Source organism: Oncorhynchus kisutch, linkage group LG23, assembly GCF_002021735.2.
Source record: "Oncorhynchus kisutch isolate 150728-3 linkage group LG23, Okis_V2, whole genome shotgun sequence".
Lineage (NCBI taxonomy): Eukaryota > Metazoa > Chordata > Actinopteri > Salmoniformes > Salmonidae > Oncorhynchus > Oncorhynchus kisutch.
This window is the reverse complement of record NC_034196.2, coordinates 45,984,783-46,000,968: the sequence shown is the minus strand read 5'-3', so window position 1 is coordinate 46,000,968 and position 16,186 is coordinate 45,984,783. Positions and strand designations below refer to the sequence as shown.

At 43.2% G+C, this 16,186-nt stretch overlaps 1 protein-coding gene across 1 annotated transcript in view; it reads left to right on the top strand.

The window, feature by feature from the left end:
• The window catches only part of LOC109881724 (netrin receptor DCC-like), a 351,830-nt gene that overhangs the window by 51,676 nt on the left and 283,968 nt on the right, over window positions 1-16,186 (top strand). The window contains 2 exon segments of the mRNA XM_031802667.1: window positions 944-1,094; window positions 2,669-2,805. Of these exon segments, the coding sequence (XP_031658527.1) occupies window positions 944-1,094; window positions 2,669-2,805 (288 nt within the window).

Genomic DNA, 16,186 nt, shown 5'->3' with positions numbered 1-16,186 from the left:
CAAGACATGGGATGAATAAATCATGTTTATCTTGAATACATATAAATGAAACAAGGTTTTCACCACTATTGATGTTTACTGCTTTGATCTAAACCAATTGGAAGGACACATTTTACATACAGTATTTTAGTTTTGAAATGATAAATGAGCCCCGTTGAACACAAATTAAGTACACAATCTGCACACCACGTGAGGGACAGACTTTTACTGTGTGTGTGTGTTGTAAATGTATTTCTCGCACCTGATGCATGTGTACTGTGTCTTCCTGTCCTTCTGGGTCCACACACACACGTTGCAGTACTTTGTTGCTACCAGCTGCAATCTAGAATGTTCAGGGATCTCACTTCCATATATAGTTACAGCAGGAAAATCTCTCACACACACACGCACACACACACACACACGCACACACACACACACACACACACACACACACACACACACACACACACACACACACACACACACACACACACACACACACACACACACACACACACACACACACACACACACACACACACACATCACAACTACACACACACCTACACACACAACTACACTTTTCCAAACTTGTATTGCCCTCAGACCCAAACACCACACAAGGGTTAACTTTGATATCCAACTACTATTTTAATCAGCCCCTAGTTTAAACAGTATTAGTTCAACCTCTTGCACTGGTTCATCTTCCAAAGTAAAGCCTAAATATGGCTCCTACTCACTCATCGCTCTGTCACCCAGATAAGAGCTGTGTTTGATGTTGGCCTTTGTCTCTCTGTCTCTGTCTCTCTCTCTCTCTCTTTCTCTCTCTCTCTCTCTCTCTCTCTCTCTCTCTCTCTCTCTCTCTCTCCCTCTCTCTCTCTCTCTCTCTCTCTCTCTCTCTCTCTCTCTCTCTCTCTCTTTCTCTCTCTCTCTCTCTCTCTCTGTCTGACTATGTCTCCAGAACCCGGAACCACCAGGGGCCTTCTGTTTCTCCAGAAGCCCCAGAGAGTCACCTCCCTCCTGGGGAGAGATGCCGTGTTGGAGTGCTCCGCCTCTGGGTTCCCCACCCCCGCCTTCCACTGGATGAGAGGAGCCGAGAGGATACAGAGCAGGTGAGTGACTCCTTGATTCCGTCCCAAATGGCACTCTATTTACTAGCTACTTTCAACTAGGGCCCCTAGGGATTTGTGTACTATATAGGAAATACGATCCACCCTTCTTTTCCACAAGACTTCTGATGTGTGATGAGTAGAGCAACATCAAACCAGCCAGGTTTGAGTCAGAGCCGCGTGTCATTCTCACCATGTTACAGCGGCAAGATAAAGTAGGTGAACCCTTTGGAATTACCTGGATTTCTGCATAAATTGGTCATAAAATTTGATCTGAACTTCATCTAGGTCACAACGATAGACAACCACAGTCTGATTAAACGTTTTCATGTGTTTTATTGAATGCACCGCGTCAAGATTCACAGTGCAGGGTGGGAAAAAGGATTTGGATTTAATAACTGGTTGAGCCTCTTTTGGCAGCAATAAACTCATCATTGTGCCCTTAAAGCTCATCACTAAGCTAAGGACCCTGGGACTAAACACCTCCCTCTGCAACTGGATTTCCTAACGGGCCGCCGCCAGGTGGTAAGGGTAGGTAACAACACCTCCACCACGCTGATCCTCAACACAGGGGCCCCTCAGGGGTGCGTGCTCAGCCCCCTCCTTTACTCCCTGTTCACCCATGACTGCACGGCCAGGCACGACTCCAACACCATCATTAAGTTTGCCAATGACACAACACTGATCACCGACAACGACGAGACAGCCTATAGGGAGGTGTCAGAGACCTGACCGTGTGATGCAAGGACAACAACCTCTCTCTCAACGTGATCAAGACAAAGGAGATGATTGTGGACTTCAGGAAAAGGAGGACCGAGGACGACCCCACTCTCATCGTTAAGGCTGCAGTGATGCAGGTTGAGAGCTTCAAGGTCCTTGGCATCCACATCAACAACAAACTAAGCACCACGACAGTCATGAAGCACGACAAAACCTATATCACCTCAACAGACTGAAAAGATTTTGCATGGGTCCTTAGATCCTCAAAAGGTTTTATAGCTGCACCATCGAGAGCATCCTGTGGCAATTATTTTTGTGAATAGCAAACTCAAATTTTGTGCATGTTTTTTATAGGTCAAGGCAGCTCTAATTAACATCTCCAATCTCATCTCATTGATTGGACTCCAGGTTAGCGGACTCCTGACTCCAATTAGCTTTTGGAGAAGTCATTAGCCTAGGGGGGGTTCACATACTTTTTACAACCTACACTGTGAATGTTTAAATTATGTATTCAATATAGACAAGAAAAATACAATAATTTGTGTGTTATTAGTTTAAGCACACTGTGTTTGTCTATTGTTGTGACTAAGATGAAGATCAGATACAATTTTATGACACATTTATGCAGAAATCCAGGTAATTCCAAAGGGTTAACATGCTTTTTCTTACCAATATATATCACTAACTTCTAACTACTACTAACTACTGTACTGTAAGCTATTGAATGGTTTCTGAGAGATATCTGGAAGTTGAATACACGTTCTCGCAGGGCACAGAGCTTCATTGTTGTGTTCAAATGCCTGTTTTCTTGGTTTTCTTGGTTTTCTGTCTTTGATTCGTCATCTGTGCTTCTGCAGGTCTAAGAAGTACTCCCTGCTGGGCGGCAGTAACCTCCTGATCAGCAGCGTAACGGACGACGACTCAGGCTCCTACAGCTGCGTGGCGTTTAACAAGAACCAGAACATCACCGCTTCCTGCGAGCTGTCCGTCCTCGGTAAGTGTGTCCCACGAGACCGACCACTCGTCGCCCGGTGGGAACCTACCTCCGCTGGCACACAAACAAACAAACAAACAGAGCTACATCTTCTACAGGTGTCTCTCTGTCCATATCTCTTCTCCATCGCCTTCATGGTCTCAAGTCTGTGGAAAATTGAACCGTTTCAGTTACAACCCTCCTGAGGAACTGCCAGACTCTGAATACCTGAACACAATTTTTGACTGCCGTTTTCCCTGACAAAAACGAACTACATGCCAACCATAACTTTGTTTAGGATTTTGGCTGACCTAGATTATACAAACTACATGATATTTATTTTAATCATTTAATCTGACAAATATAACCTACATGATCTGTTTTATCTCTAATATCATGAGAATAACATTTAATCTGACAAATATTTTATAGTATTTTATTCTGAAGGATGTCCTTTAATGTGATATTCAGAATGGTTCTAAAATATTGATACGGTATAGTCAAGATGTCACTCAAAGAACAGCTATTTCATAACAGCACAGAAAGTTAACAAAACATTGCCTTGAACGTTTGATCCAAATACATGAAATGCTTCGGCAGACCTCACTTGATCAAATGAAGTTTTGTAGAAGAGTGGAAATACTCCTTGGAGAGAGATCCTCAAACGAAGTTTGCAGATGCCTCGTACCAGAAGCCATCAGACGATAGAGTCTGACGATTCCAGAATCTTCCGTTTGAATGTCTTTGCCAACCTTCTATTAGAATGCAGCGCCATGTGCCCATCAGACGATAGAGTCTGACGATTCCAGAATCTTCCATTTGAATGTCTTTGCCAACCTTCTATCAGAATGCAGCGCCAGTCTGACGATTCCAGAATCTTCCATTTGAATGTCTTTGCCAACCTTCTGCTACTTTGGATGCTTGATATGGAACTCAGTTCACATCAAATAGCAATTTTTGATCTGTCAAATAGTGTAATTTTATTGTGTATCTTTTTTGACACGCAAATTTTTATTTATTTATATATATCTATCTACATTTGACGTAGTGATTAGATATTGATTACAATATCACTCGTATTGTCTTATGTCACAGCGATTCTCTGATAAGTATGCTGTGATGTGGTGGTAAAGTCTTGTCTCGCCCACCTGCCACTGTCGCACGAGTGCAGACCCACTTTCCCAAAGCTCTGGGACAGTGCTGGTTTAAAAACAAAGCTAGCTAATGGATGCAATGTTCCTTCCCCAAAAACACGCAAAATACCCTAACGGTGTTCCATAGCCTGAGACAATGTTTTACCACTCTCTCGATCTCCGTCTCTCTCTCGACCTCCGTCTCTCTCTCGATCTTCGTCTCTCTCTCTCGATCTCTGTCTCTCTCTCGATCTCCGTCTCTCTCTCGATCTCCGTCTCTCTCTCGATCTCCGTCTCTCTCGATCTCTCGATCTCTGTCTCGATCTCCATCTCTCTCTCGATCCAGAAGAGGACTGGCCACCCCACATAGCCTGGTTCCTCTCTAGGTTTCTTCCTAGGTTTTGGCCTTTCTAGGGAGTTTTTCCTAGACACCGTGCTTCTACACCTGCATTGCTTGCTGTTTGGGGTTTTAGGCTGGGTTTCTGTACAGCACTTTGAGATATCAGCTGATGTACGAAGGGCTATATAAATACATTTGATTTGATTTGATCTAAGTCTATCTTTTCAATTCAATTCAAGGGCTTTATTGGCATGGGAAACATGTGTTAACATTGCCAAAGCAAGTGAGGTAGACAACATACAAAGTGAATATATAAAGTGAAAAACAACAAGAATTAACAGTAAACATTACACATACAGAAGTTTCAAAACAATAAAGACATTACAAATGTCATATTATATATATACAGTGTTTTAACAATGTACAAATGGTAAAGGACACAAGATAAAATAAATAAGCATAAATATGGGTTGTATTTACAATGGTGTGTGTTCTTCACTGGTTGCCCTTTTCTCGTGGCAACAGGTCACACATCTTGCTGCTGTGATGGCCACACTGTGGAATTTCACCCAGTAGATATGGGAGTTTTTCAAAATTGGATTTGTTTTAGAATTCTTTGTGGATCTGTGTAATCTGAGGGAAATATGTCTCTCTAATATGGTCAAACATTGGGCAGGAGGTTAGGAAGCGCAGCTCAGTTTCCACCTCATTTTGTGGGCAGTGAGCACATAGCCTGTCTTCTCTTGAGAGCCATGTCTGCCTACGACGGCCTTTCTCAATAGCAAGGCTATGCTCACTGAGTCTGTACATAGTCAAAGCTTTCCTTAATTTTGGGTCAGTCACAGTGGTCAGGTATTCTGCCGCTGTGTACTCTCTGTGTAGGGCCAAATAGCATTCTAGTTTGCTCAGTTTTTTGTTAATTCTTTCCAATGTGTCAAGTAATTATCTTTTTGTTTTCTCATGATTTGGTTGGGTCTAATTGTGCTGCTGTCCTGGGGCTCTGTAGGGTGTGTTTGTGTTTGTGAACAGAGCCCCAGGACCAGCTTGCTTAGGGGACTCTTTTCCAGGTTCATCTCTTTGTAGGTGATGGCTTTGTTGTGGAAGGTTTGGGAATCGCTTCCTTTTAGGTGGTTATAGAATTTAACGGCTCTTTTCTGGATTTTGATCATTAGTGGGTATCGGCCTATTTCTGCTCTGCATGCATTATTTGGTGTTCTACGTTGTACACGGACGATATTTTTGCAGAGTTCTGCATGCAGAGTCTCAATTTGGTGTTTGTCCCGTTTTGTGATGTCTTGGTTGGTGACCGGACCCCAGACCTCACAACCATAAAGGACAATGGGCTCTATGACTGATTCAAGTATTTTTAGCCAAATCCTAATTGGTATGTTGAAATTTATGTTCCTTTTGATGGCATAGAATGCCCTTCTTGCCTTGTCTCTCAGATCGTTCACAGCTTTGTGGAAGTTACCTGTGGCGCTGTTGTTTAGGCCAAGGTATGTATAGTTTTTTGTGTGCTCTAGAGCAACAGTGTCTAGATGGAATTTGTATTTGTGGTCCTGGTGACTGGACCTTTTTTGGAACACCATTATGTTGGTCTTACTGAGATTTACTGTCAGGGCCCAGGTCTGACAGAATCTGTGCATAATATCTAGGTGCTGCTGTAGGCCCTCCTTGGTTGGTGACAGAAGCACCAGATCATCAGCAAACAGCAGACATTTGACTTCGGATTCTAGTAGGGTGAGGCCGGGGGCTGCAGACTTTTCTAGTGCCCGCGCCAATTAGTTGTTATATATGTTGAAGAGGGTGGGGCTTAAGCTGCATCCCTGTCTAACCCCACGAACCTGTGGGAAGAAATGTGTGTGTTTTTTGCCAATTTTAACCGCACACTTGTTGTTTTTGTACATGGATTTTATAATGTCGTATGTATTACCCCCAGCACCACTTGCCATCATTTTGTATAGTAGACCCTCATGCCAGATTGAGTCGAAGGCTTTTTTGAAATCAACAAAGCATGAGAAGACTTTGCCTATGTTTTGGTTTGTTTGGTTGTCAATTAGGGTGTGCAGGGTGAATACATGGTCTGTTGTACGGTAATTTGGTAAAAAGCCAATTTGACATTTGCTCAGTACGTTGTTTTCATTGAGGAAATGTACGAGTCTGCTGTTAATGATAATGCAGAGGATTTTCCCAAGGTTACTGTTGACGCATATTCCACGGTAGTTATTGGGGTCAAATTTGTATCCACTTTTGTGGATTGGGGTGATCAGTCCTTGGTTCCAAATATTGGGGAAGATGCCAGAGCTAAGGATTATGTTTAAGAGTTTTAGTATAGCCAATTGGAATTTGTTGTCTGTATATTTGATCATTTCATTGAGGATACCAACACCACAGGCCTTTTTGGGTTGGAGGGTTTTTATTTTGTCCTGTAGCTCATTCAATGTAATTGGAGAATCCAGTGGGTTCTGGTAGTCTTTAATAGTTTATTCTAAGATCTGTATTTGATCATGTATATGTTTTTGCTCTTTATTCTTTGTTATAGAGCCAAAAAGATTGGAGAAGTGGTTTACCCATACATCTCCATTTTGGAGAGATAATTCTTCGTGTTGTTGTTCGTTTAGTGTTTTCCAATTTTCCCAGAAGTGGTTAGAGTCTATGGATTCTTCAATTACATTGAGCAGATTTCTGACATGCTGTTCCTTCTTTTTCCGTAGTGTATTTCTGTATTGTTTTTGTGATTCACCATAGTGAAGGCGTAGACTCAGGTTTTCCGGGTCTCTATGTTTTTGGTTGGACAGGTATCTCAATTTCTTTCTGAGATTTTTGCATTCTTCATCAAACCATTTGTCATTATTGTTAATTTTCTTCGGTTTTCTATTTGAGATTTTTAGATTTGATAAGGAAGCTGAGAGGTCAAATATACTGTTAAGATTTTCTACTGCCAAGTTTACACCTTCACTATTACAGTGGAACGTTTTGCCCAGGAAATTGTCTAAAAGGGATTGAATTTGTTGTTGCCTAATAGTTTTTTTGGTACGTTTCCAAACTGCATTCCTTCCATCTATAGCATTTCTTAATGTTACTCAGTTCCTTTGGCTTTGATGCCTCATGATTGAGTATTGCTCTGTTCAAGTAGACTGTCATTTTCTCTATCTGTCAAACATTATATTTCCATCCCTTACCTCCTTCCCCCATTTAACCTTTTACAGGGATTTTCAAATCTGATCTTCAGTCTGAAACTGAGTACGGTAATTATGTCAAGTCCATTTCATCAGTCTATCCACAGGCAGTACATCCCGCTCTAACTGTGAGCAACTAGGGACTTAAACCCTGCCTCTCAAAAGCCACCCTTTACCCTATATTGACCAGGACTCTGGTAGACCGTGTAGGGAATAGGCCATTTGGGAGGCACCCTCATAGGAGTGTTGTATTATCTCTACCACCCTAGAGAAACAGGAAGTAAAGAGAAGGCAGGAAGCACCTACAGTACATCTATTATAGCTTTAACATCTGTTATTGGGTCATGCTGTTATACACATGGGGGTGGAGTTTACACAATGACTACATGGACTGTGTGTGTGTGTGTGTGTTCCGTGCGCGTGTGCGCGTGTGTGTGTGATCGTGTGTTCGTACGTGCGTGCGTGTGCGTGTGCGTGCGCGTGTGCGTGTGTGTGTGCGTGTGAGAACCAGGATAGCAGCTCCCTTTCAGTGAAGGATAGTTAATGTGGCAGATGGCTGAACAACACCTATGGTGATTATTTGTGTTGTGAATGTAGTCTGGTTCTTCTCAAACAGGACAAGGAGAACAAAAGTAATTAGTGGCTAAATTTACTTTACTGTTCCTGAAATCATCTGCAGCAGGACTAGATACTGGCCCTGAAATCATCTGTAGCAGGACTAGCTACTGGCTCTGAAATCATCTGCAGCAGGACTAGCTACTGGCTCTGAAATCATCTGTAGCAGGACTAGCTACTGGCTCTGAAATCATCTGCAGCAGGACTAGCTACTGACCCTGAAATCATCTGCAGCAGGACTAGATACTGGCCCTGAAATCATCTGCAGCAGGACTAGCTACTGACCCTGAATACATCTGCAGCAGGACTAGATACTGGCCCTGAAATCATCTGTAGCTGGACTAGATACTGGCCCTGAAATCATCTGCAGCAGGACTAGCTACTGGCCCTGAAATCATCTGCAGCAGGACTAGATACTGGCCCTGAAATCATCTGCAGCAGGACTAGATACTGGCCCTGAAATCATCTGTAGCTGGACTAGATACTGGCCCTGAAATCATCTGCAGCAGGACTAGATACTGTTGCTGTGAATTATGGCTGGGGTTATGTCCCAAATCACACCCTATTCACTATGTAGCGCACTACTTTTGACCAGAACCCAATGTGTTTCCCTATTGGTAGCTGGAGTCTCTTTTCAGGATCCTCATTTTCATTGTCTCCAGAAGTACTTGATACACTGACAATTTTGCAGGTTTTCCTACTTACAAAGCATGTAGAGGTCTGTAATTTTTATCATAGGTACACTTCAACTGTGAGAGACGGAATCTACAACAAAAATCCAGAAAATCACATTGTATGATTTTTAAGTAATTAATTTGCATTTTATTGCATGACATAAGTATTTCATAACCTACCAACCAGTAAGAATTCCGGCTCTCACAAACCTGTTAGTTTTTCTTTAAGAAGCCTTCCTGTTCTCCACTCATTACCTGTATTAACTGCACCTGTTTGAACTCATGACCTGTATTAACTACACCTGTTTGAACTCATGACCTGTATTAACTACACCTGTTTGAGCTCATTACCTGCATTAACTACACCTGTTTGAGCTCATTACCTGTATTAACTACACCTGTTTGAGCTCATTACCTGTATTAACTACACCTGTTCTCCACTCATTACCTGTATTAACTGCACCTGTTTGAGCTCATTACCTGTATTAACTACACCTGTTCTCCACTCATTACCTGTATTAACTACACCTGTTTGACCTCATTACCTGTATTAACTACACCTGCTTGAACTCATTACCTGTATTAACTACACCTGTTTGAACTCATTACCTGTATTAACTACACCTGTTTGAACTCATTACCTGTATTAACTACACCTGTTTGAACTCATTACCTGTATTAACTACACCTGTTCTCCACTCATTACCTGTATTAACTACACCTGTTTGAACTCATTACCTGTATTAACTACACCTTGGCCCCTTGTGGAGTCTTAGTCTTACAATTACAATACAATTTAGACCTACAGTATGATGCTAAGGTCAGTGATAACCATCATGGACCTGGGACCTGGGACCTCTGACAGCGATGACCATCATGGACCTGGGACCTGGGACCTCTGACAGCGATGACCATCATGTACCTGGGACCTCTGATAGCGATGACCATCATGGACCTGCGACCTCTGACAGCGATGACCATCATGGACCTGGGACCTCTGATAGCGATGACCATCATGGACCTGGGACCTCTGACAGCGATGACCATCATGGACCTGTGACCTCTGACAGCGATGACCATCATGGACCTGGGACCTCTGACAGCGATAACCATCATGGACCTGGGACCTGGGACCTCTGACAGCGATAACCATCATGGACCTGGGACCTGGGACCTCTGACAGCGATGACCATCATGGACCTGGGACCTGGGACCTCTGACAGTGATTACCATCATGGATCTGGGACCTCTGACAGCGATGACCATCATGGACCTGGGACCTCTGACAGCGATGACCATCATGGACCTGGGACCTGGGACCTCTGACAGTGATTACCATCATGGACCTGGGACCTCTGACAGCGATGACCATCATGGACCTGGGACCTCTGACAGCGAGTACCATCATTTAGCATGCTGGTTTAGTGTTTTTAAAATTTGACATTGAGGTGAAAAATCAAGCCAAGAGATTAGCATTGGCTGTACGGTAGAGACTCATGCAGTCACTAACATGTATGTCCTAATAGGTACACCGTGCCAGGCACTCTCATAGAGATCTTTATTATGGTTGTGTGGAGTGTTTTACCTCCCTAGATTTACATGGACCGTGGATCCAGGTCGCAGTTACAAATGAGAACTTGTTCTCTGCTGGCCTCAGCTGGTTCAATAAAGGTGAAGTAAATAAATATATTTTTTTTTAAACAGACGGCTTAACCCAGACATTCTATTTCCGCAGCATTGAGCAGCGTACCCACATCCTCATTGTTCCTCTCAACCGTAACACTTTGTGACGATCGTGGGCTTCCGAGTGGCGCAGCGGTCTAAAGGCACTGCATCTCAGTGCACAGAGGTGTCACTACAGTCCCTGGTTTCGCATCGTGATTGAGAGTCCCGTAGGGCGGCGCACATTCGGCCCAGTGTCGTCCGAGGTTTGGCCCAGTGTAGGCCGTCGTCATAAATAAGAGAATTTGTTCTTAACTGACTTGCCTGGTTTAACAAAAAAAGTGTATTCCACATTATTTAACCTTTATTTAACTAGGCAAGTCAGTTAAGAACAAATTCTTATTTTCAATGACAGCCTAGGAACAGTGGGTTAACTGCCAGGGGTTTGAACTTGCAACCTTCCGTTTACTAGTCCAACACTCTAACCACTAGGCTACCCAAAGGCCATGAGCTGATGTGATGGGCCGTGTGTGAATGAATGCAGACCCATGGAAAGTGCAGTGAGTCCAAAATGGAATCCTGTTCACAATGTAGTGCACTAATGTTGACCAGGGTTCGACCAGAGATATAGGGATTAGGGCGCCATTTTAGAATCAGCCTTAGTGTCCATGATTAGGATAATGAATGTTTGTTATTTTCAATAATAATGACTTCATTGAGCCTCATTAAGTTTTTTAATATTTTTTAGCAGCCCAATTAATTTAACAAAGACAATGTCAGTGGCTCAGGCTGGGTCCCTAGGGACACCCTTGTTCCCTACAGGCTGGGTCCCTAGGGACACCCTTGTTCCCTACAGGCTGGGTCCCTAGGGACACCCTTGTTCCCTACAGGCTGGGTCCCTAGGGACACCCTTGTTCCCTACAGGCTGGGTCCCTAGGGACACCCTTGTTCCCTACAGGCTGGGTCCCTAGGGACACCCTTGTTCCCTACAGGCTGGGTCCCTAACAACACCTTGTTCCCTTCAGGTTGGGTCCCTAGCGACACCCTTGTTCCCTTCAGGCTGGGTCCCTAACAACACCTTGTTCCCTTTATAGTGCACTACATTTGACCAGGGCTTATGTGATGATTAGGGTGGCATTTGGGACACAGGGTTTTGGGTTATCACTGGGGAGACCACTGCGTGGGTGTTGTGGTTGTGATGATATTTGTGTTGTGTGCATTAGTCCTGGTCAGTGCGTATGGATTGGCACTACAGCACATAGACCGACGCACTACTCAGTCAGTCATTATTGACAGGGTTCAGTCGCTCTATTACACACACACACACACACACACACACACACACACACACACACACACACACACACACACACACTCACACACACACACACACACACACACACACACACACACACACACACACACACACACGCACAATATGTATCTCTCTCTCTCTCCTCTCTCTCTCCTCTCTCTCTCGCTCCTCTCCTCTCTCTCCTCTCTCTCTCCCGCTCCTCTCCTCTCTCTCTCTCTCTCTCGCTCCTCTCCTCTCTCTCTCTCTCCTCTCTCTCTCCTCTCCTCTCTCTCTCTCTCCTCTCTCTCTCTCTCCTCTCTCTCTCTCTCCTCTCTCTCCTCTCTCTCTCTCTCTCCTCTTTCTCTCTCCTCTCTCTCTCCTCTCTCTCTCTCTCTCTCTCTCTCTCTCTCTCTCTCTCTCTCTCTTCTCTCTCTCTCTCCTCTCTCTCTCTCCTCTCTCTCTCTCTCTCTCTGTCTATCTTTTCTTTCTTGAAAATACATTGTTCCTAGTTTGATTGTTAATGCTGTGAAGCGTCTCGTTAGTCTGCAGACAGTAATTGTGGCTTAGCGTCGTAGCTTAGCCCCATCAAGCCCCTGATTAGTGGCGGGGGGTCAATGGTGATTAATTACAAACCCACAGAATTATTTTCAGCATGTAAGCAAACATTTAACGCGCTGCCAACACCCCTGCAGCTCACAGACCCAGCGAAGCCAAGCCTCATCCAATACAGATGACACCAGACCTCTATTGTTCAATTGTACTGGTATTACATCCTGATTTCCGAGGAAAGCTGACTCATTCAATGAGTGACCTATGAAATGGTAGATTTGACGACTGCATCATCTGAGCCTATCATCTATCATCATCTATCATAATTTTTCTTTCTTTCTTTTTTAAATATCAAATCGAATTTATAAAGCCATTTTTATATCAGGAATTTTGACAAAAATGCTTTACTGATAGTCAAAAAAAAAAAAAAAAGGATTAAAGGCAGAGGCTGACAATCAATGATGGATTGTTTGCTCAGATCTGGAAATGATGGCATGAATGATGAGTTTTTAGATGAATTTATTGTGATGTAGTCAACAATAAAATCCTGTAAAATGTGTGTGAACGGTGTGTCTTTCAGAAGTCTGACTGAAACAAAGTCGTTGTTTACAGTGCAGCTAGGCTAACAGATGCTAACGATCAAGATTAACATTTGTCTTATGAATGACCCATTTCTAAAAATAAAATAAAAAGTCTATCCAACTAAACAAATCCTGTATTTCACTAAATAATCCTGTAATCCAGGATTTGTTTCAAGGATTCTGGAAATGCGCAGTGGGTCATTTTGGACTCTTTAGATATCTCTGTGTGTCTCTAATCCGTTTCCTCTTCTGCTTTCTCTTGAATATAGCAGAAATGAATCATTCAAGCCTGTTCCTAATTGGACCCTTCGATCTTTCAGGCCTGTTCTTCATTGGCCCATTTGATCATTCAGGCCTGTTCTTCATTGCACCATTTGATCTCTCAGGCCTGTTCCTAATTGGACCCTTTGATCATTCAAGCCGGTTCCTGAAATGTCAGGTGCTCTGGGGTCAGTAGTGTCCAGAGGTCAGGTGCTCTGAGGTCAGTAGTGTCCAGTGGTCAGGTGCTCTGAGGTCAGTAGTGTCCAGAGGTCAGGTGCTCTGAGGTCAGTAGTGTCCAGTGGTCAGGTGCTCTGAGGTCAGTAGTGTCCAGAGGTCAGGTGCTCTGAGGTCAGTAGTGTCCAGTGGTCAGGTGCTCTGAGGTCAGTAGTGTCCAGAGGTCAGGTGCTCTGAGGTCAGTAGTGGTGGTAACAGTGACAGCATCACAGCTTCACAGTCAGTAACACGTGTCACATTGGATTACAGATGATTATTAAATCCATTTCCGTATCCCAGTATAGCCCAGTTTATTCACTATTTCTCCTGGTTCCCAAACAATGTTGATGTTCGAGTGCAGTAAGTTAATTAGGTCGGTTGCAGCTAAAATGGAAACCTATTACCCAAAATAATGCACCACTTTTTGACCAGGGCGTACTTATTTTCCACTATATATATAGAAATCTTGCTTGTTTGTAGTTGACCAAATACTTATTTTCCACCATAATTTGCAAATAAATTCATTTAAAAAATCCTACAATGTGATTTTCTGGATTTTCTTTCTCCTAATTTTGTCTGTCATAGTTGAAGCGTACCTATGATGAAAATTACAGGCCTCTCTCATCTTTTTAAGTGGGAGAACTTGCACAATTGGTGGCTGACTAAATACTTTTTTGCCCCACTGTATAGTGCCAAAAGTAATGCAGTAAATAAGGTGGGAGCCATGTCAGACATCAGGATTAGATGGGTACGGTTAAGACCGTTAAGGGTAAAAGTCATCAACGTAATATCAACATAAACTCAGACTCCGGAAATATAGCTTTTAGGAGCCCTGGATTCAACAACGCAGACGAGCCAACAACTCAGACAAGGTTGTTGTTAAACAATTCATTGGAAAAACAGTGCATTTGTTTTTTATAAAGAGTGATGAAAACAAAGGAGAAACATATTGAGAAAGAAAACATTACAGTTTAATTTAGATTTTTATCTAATTTGAACTCTAATTTAATTTAGATGACCTGGACACATCAACCAGCTGTCAGTGGGTGGATGTGGCTGGTGCATAAAATCAGACACAGGAGATCAGGAATGCAGAGTGAGTGAGCAACGTACTTTACTCAAAATAAAAGGCACAAGGTAACAATACACTTAACCAACAATAAACGGTAATCAATTACACCCGGGTGAAAACACCTGTCGAAAACCAGCCATAACGTATTGAATGAACATAGAAACAATCACGCACAGAAACATGGGTGAAACAGAGGGTTAAATACATCAACATGTAATTGGAGAATGAAACCAGTGTAGAAAACAAAGACAAAACAAATGGAAAATGAAAAGTGGATCAGCGATGGCTAGAAGGTTGGTGACGTCGACCGCCGAACGCCGCCCGAGAGGGACCGGCCTCGGCGGAAGTCGTGACACCATCGATCCACGCTACTTAGTAAAAAAACTTTCAAGATCAACATAATTCAACTCTTTCCTTATTTTTGGGTAACAGTGGTCAGGTATTCTGACCAAATATTATTGTAGTTTGCTTTGTTTTTTTTGTTGTAAATTCTTTCCAAAGTGTCAAGTAATTATCTTGTTTTCTCATGATTTGATTGGGTCTAATTGTGCTGCTGTCCTGGGGCTCTGTGTGGTGTGTTTGTGTTTGTGAACAGAGCTACAGGACCAGCTTGCTTAGGGGACTATTCTTCATATCTATGTAGGTGATGGCTTTGTTTTGTAAGGTTTGGGAATCACTTCCTTTTAGGTGGTTGTAGAATTTAACGGCTCTTTTCTGGATTTTGACCATTAGTGGGTATCGGCCTAATTCTGCTCTGCATTATTTGGTGTTTTACACAGAGGACATTTGGAGGACGTTTTAGCAGAATTCTGCGTGCAGAGTCTCAATTTGGTGTTTGTCTCATTTTGTGAAGTCTTGGTTGGTGAGCGGACCCCAGACCTCACAACCATAAAGGGCAATGGGTTCAATAACTGAAGTATTTTTAGTCAGATCCTAATTGGTATGTTGAATTTTATGTTAATTTTGATGGCATAGAAGGCCCTTCTTGCCTTGTCTCATCTCATTCACAGCTTTGTGGAAGTTACCTGTGGTGCTGATGTTTAGGCCAAGGTATGTATAGTTTTTTGTGTGCTCTAGGGCAATGGTGTCTAGATGGAGTTTGTGGTCCTGGCAACTGGACATTTTTTGGGAACACCATTATTTTGGTCTTACTGAGATTTAATGTCAGGGGCCAGGTCTGACAGAATCTGTGCATAAGATCTAGGTGCTGCTGTAGGCCCTCCTTGGTTGGTGACAGAAGCACCAGATCATCAGCAAACAGTAGACATTTGACTTCAGATTCTAGTAGGATGAGGCCGGGTGCTGCAGACTGTTCTAGTGCCCGCGCCAATTCATTGATATATATGTTGAAGAGGGTGGGGCTTAAACTGCATCCCTGTCTCACCCCACGGCCCTGTGGGAAGAAATGTGCTTTTTGTCGGTTTTAACCACACACTTGTTGTTTGTTTACATCTCCCTCCCTCTCTCGCTCTCTCCCTCTCTCTCGCTCTCTCCCTCTCTCTCTGTAATAATCCTAATATGACATCTCTCAGAATAATTGATTTAGTGTCATCCAGTGTGTTGCTGTCTCAATATGTCATTCATATTAATTCTGAATAATTACTGGGGAACACAGAATTGAAATCAGGGTCTTTGTAATAAGACCCCCTAATTTGCATCGAGCACCACTGGGAAGGACGGAGAGAGGACGTCTGAAATGTCACCAGCGGTTAGCAGGCTGTCACCGTCCCACAGGACACACACACACACACACACACATAGACACACACAAACACAAACACGCGCATACACACACACACAGACACACACACACACAAACACGCGCATAC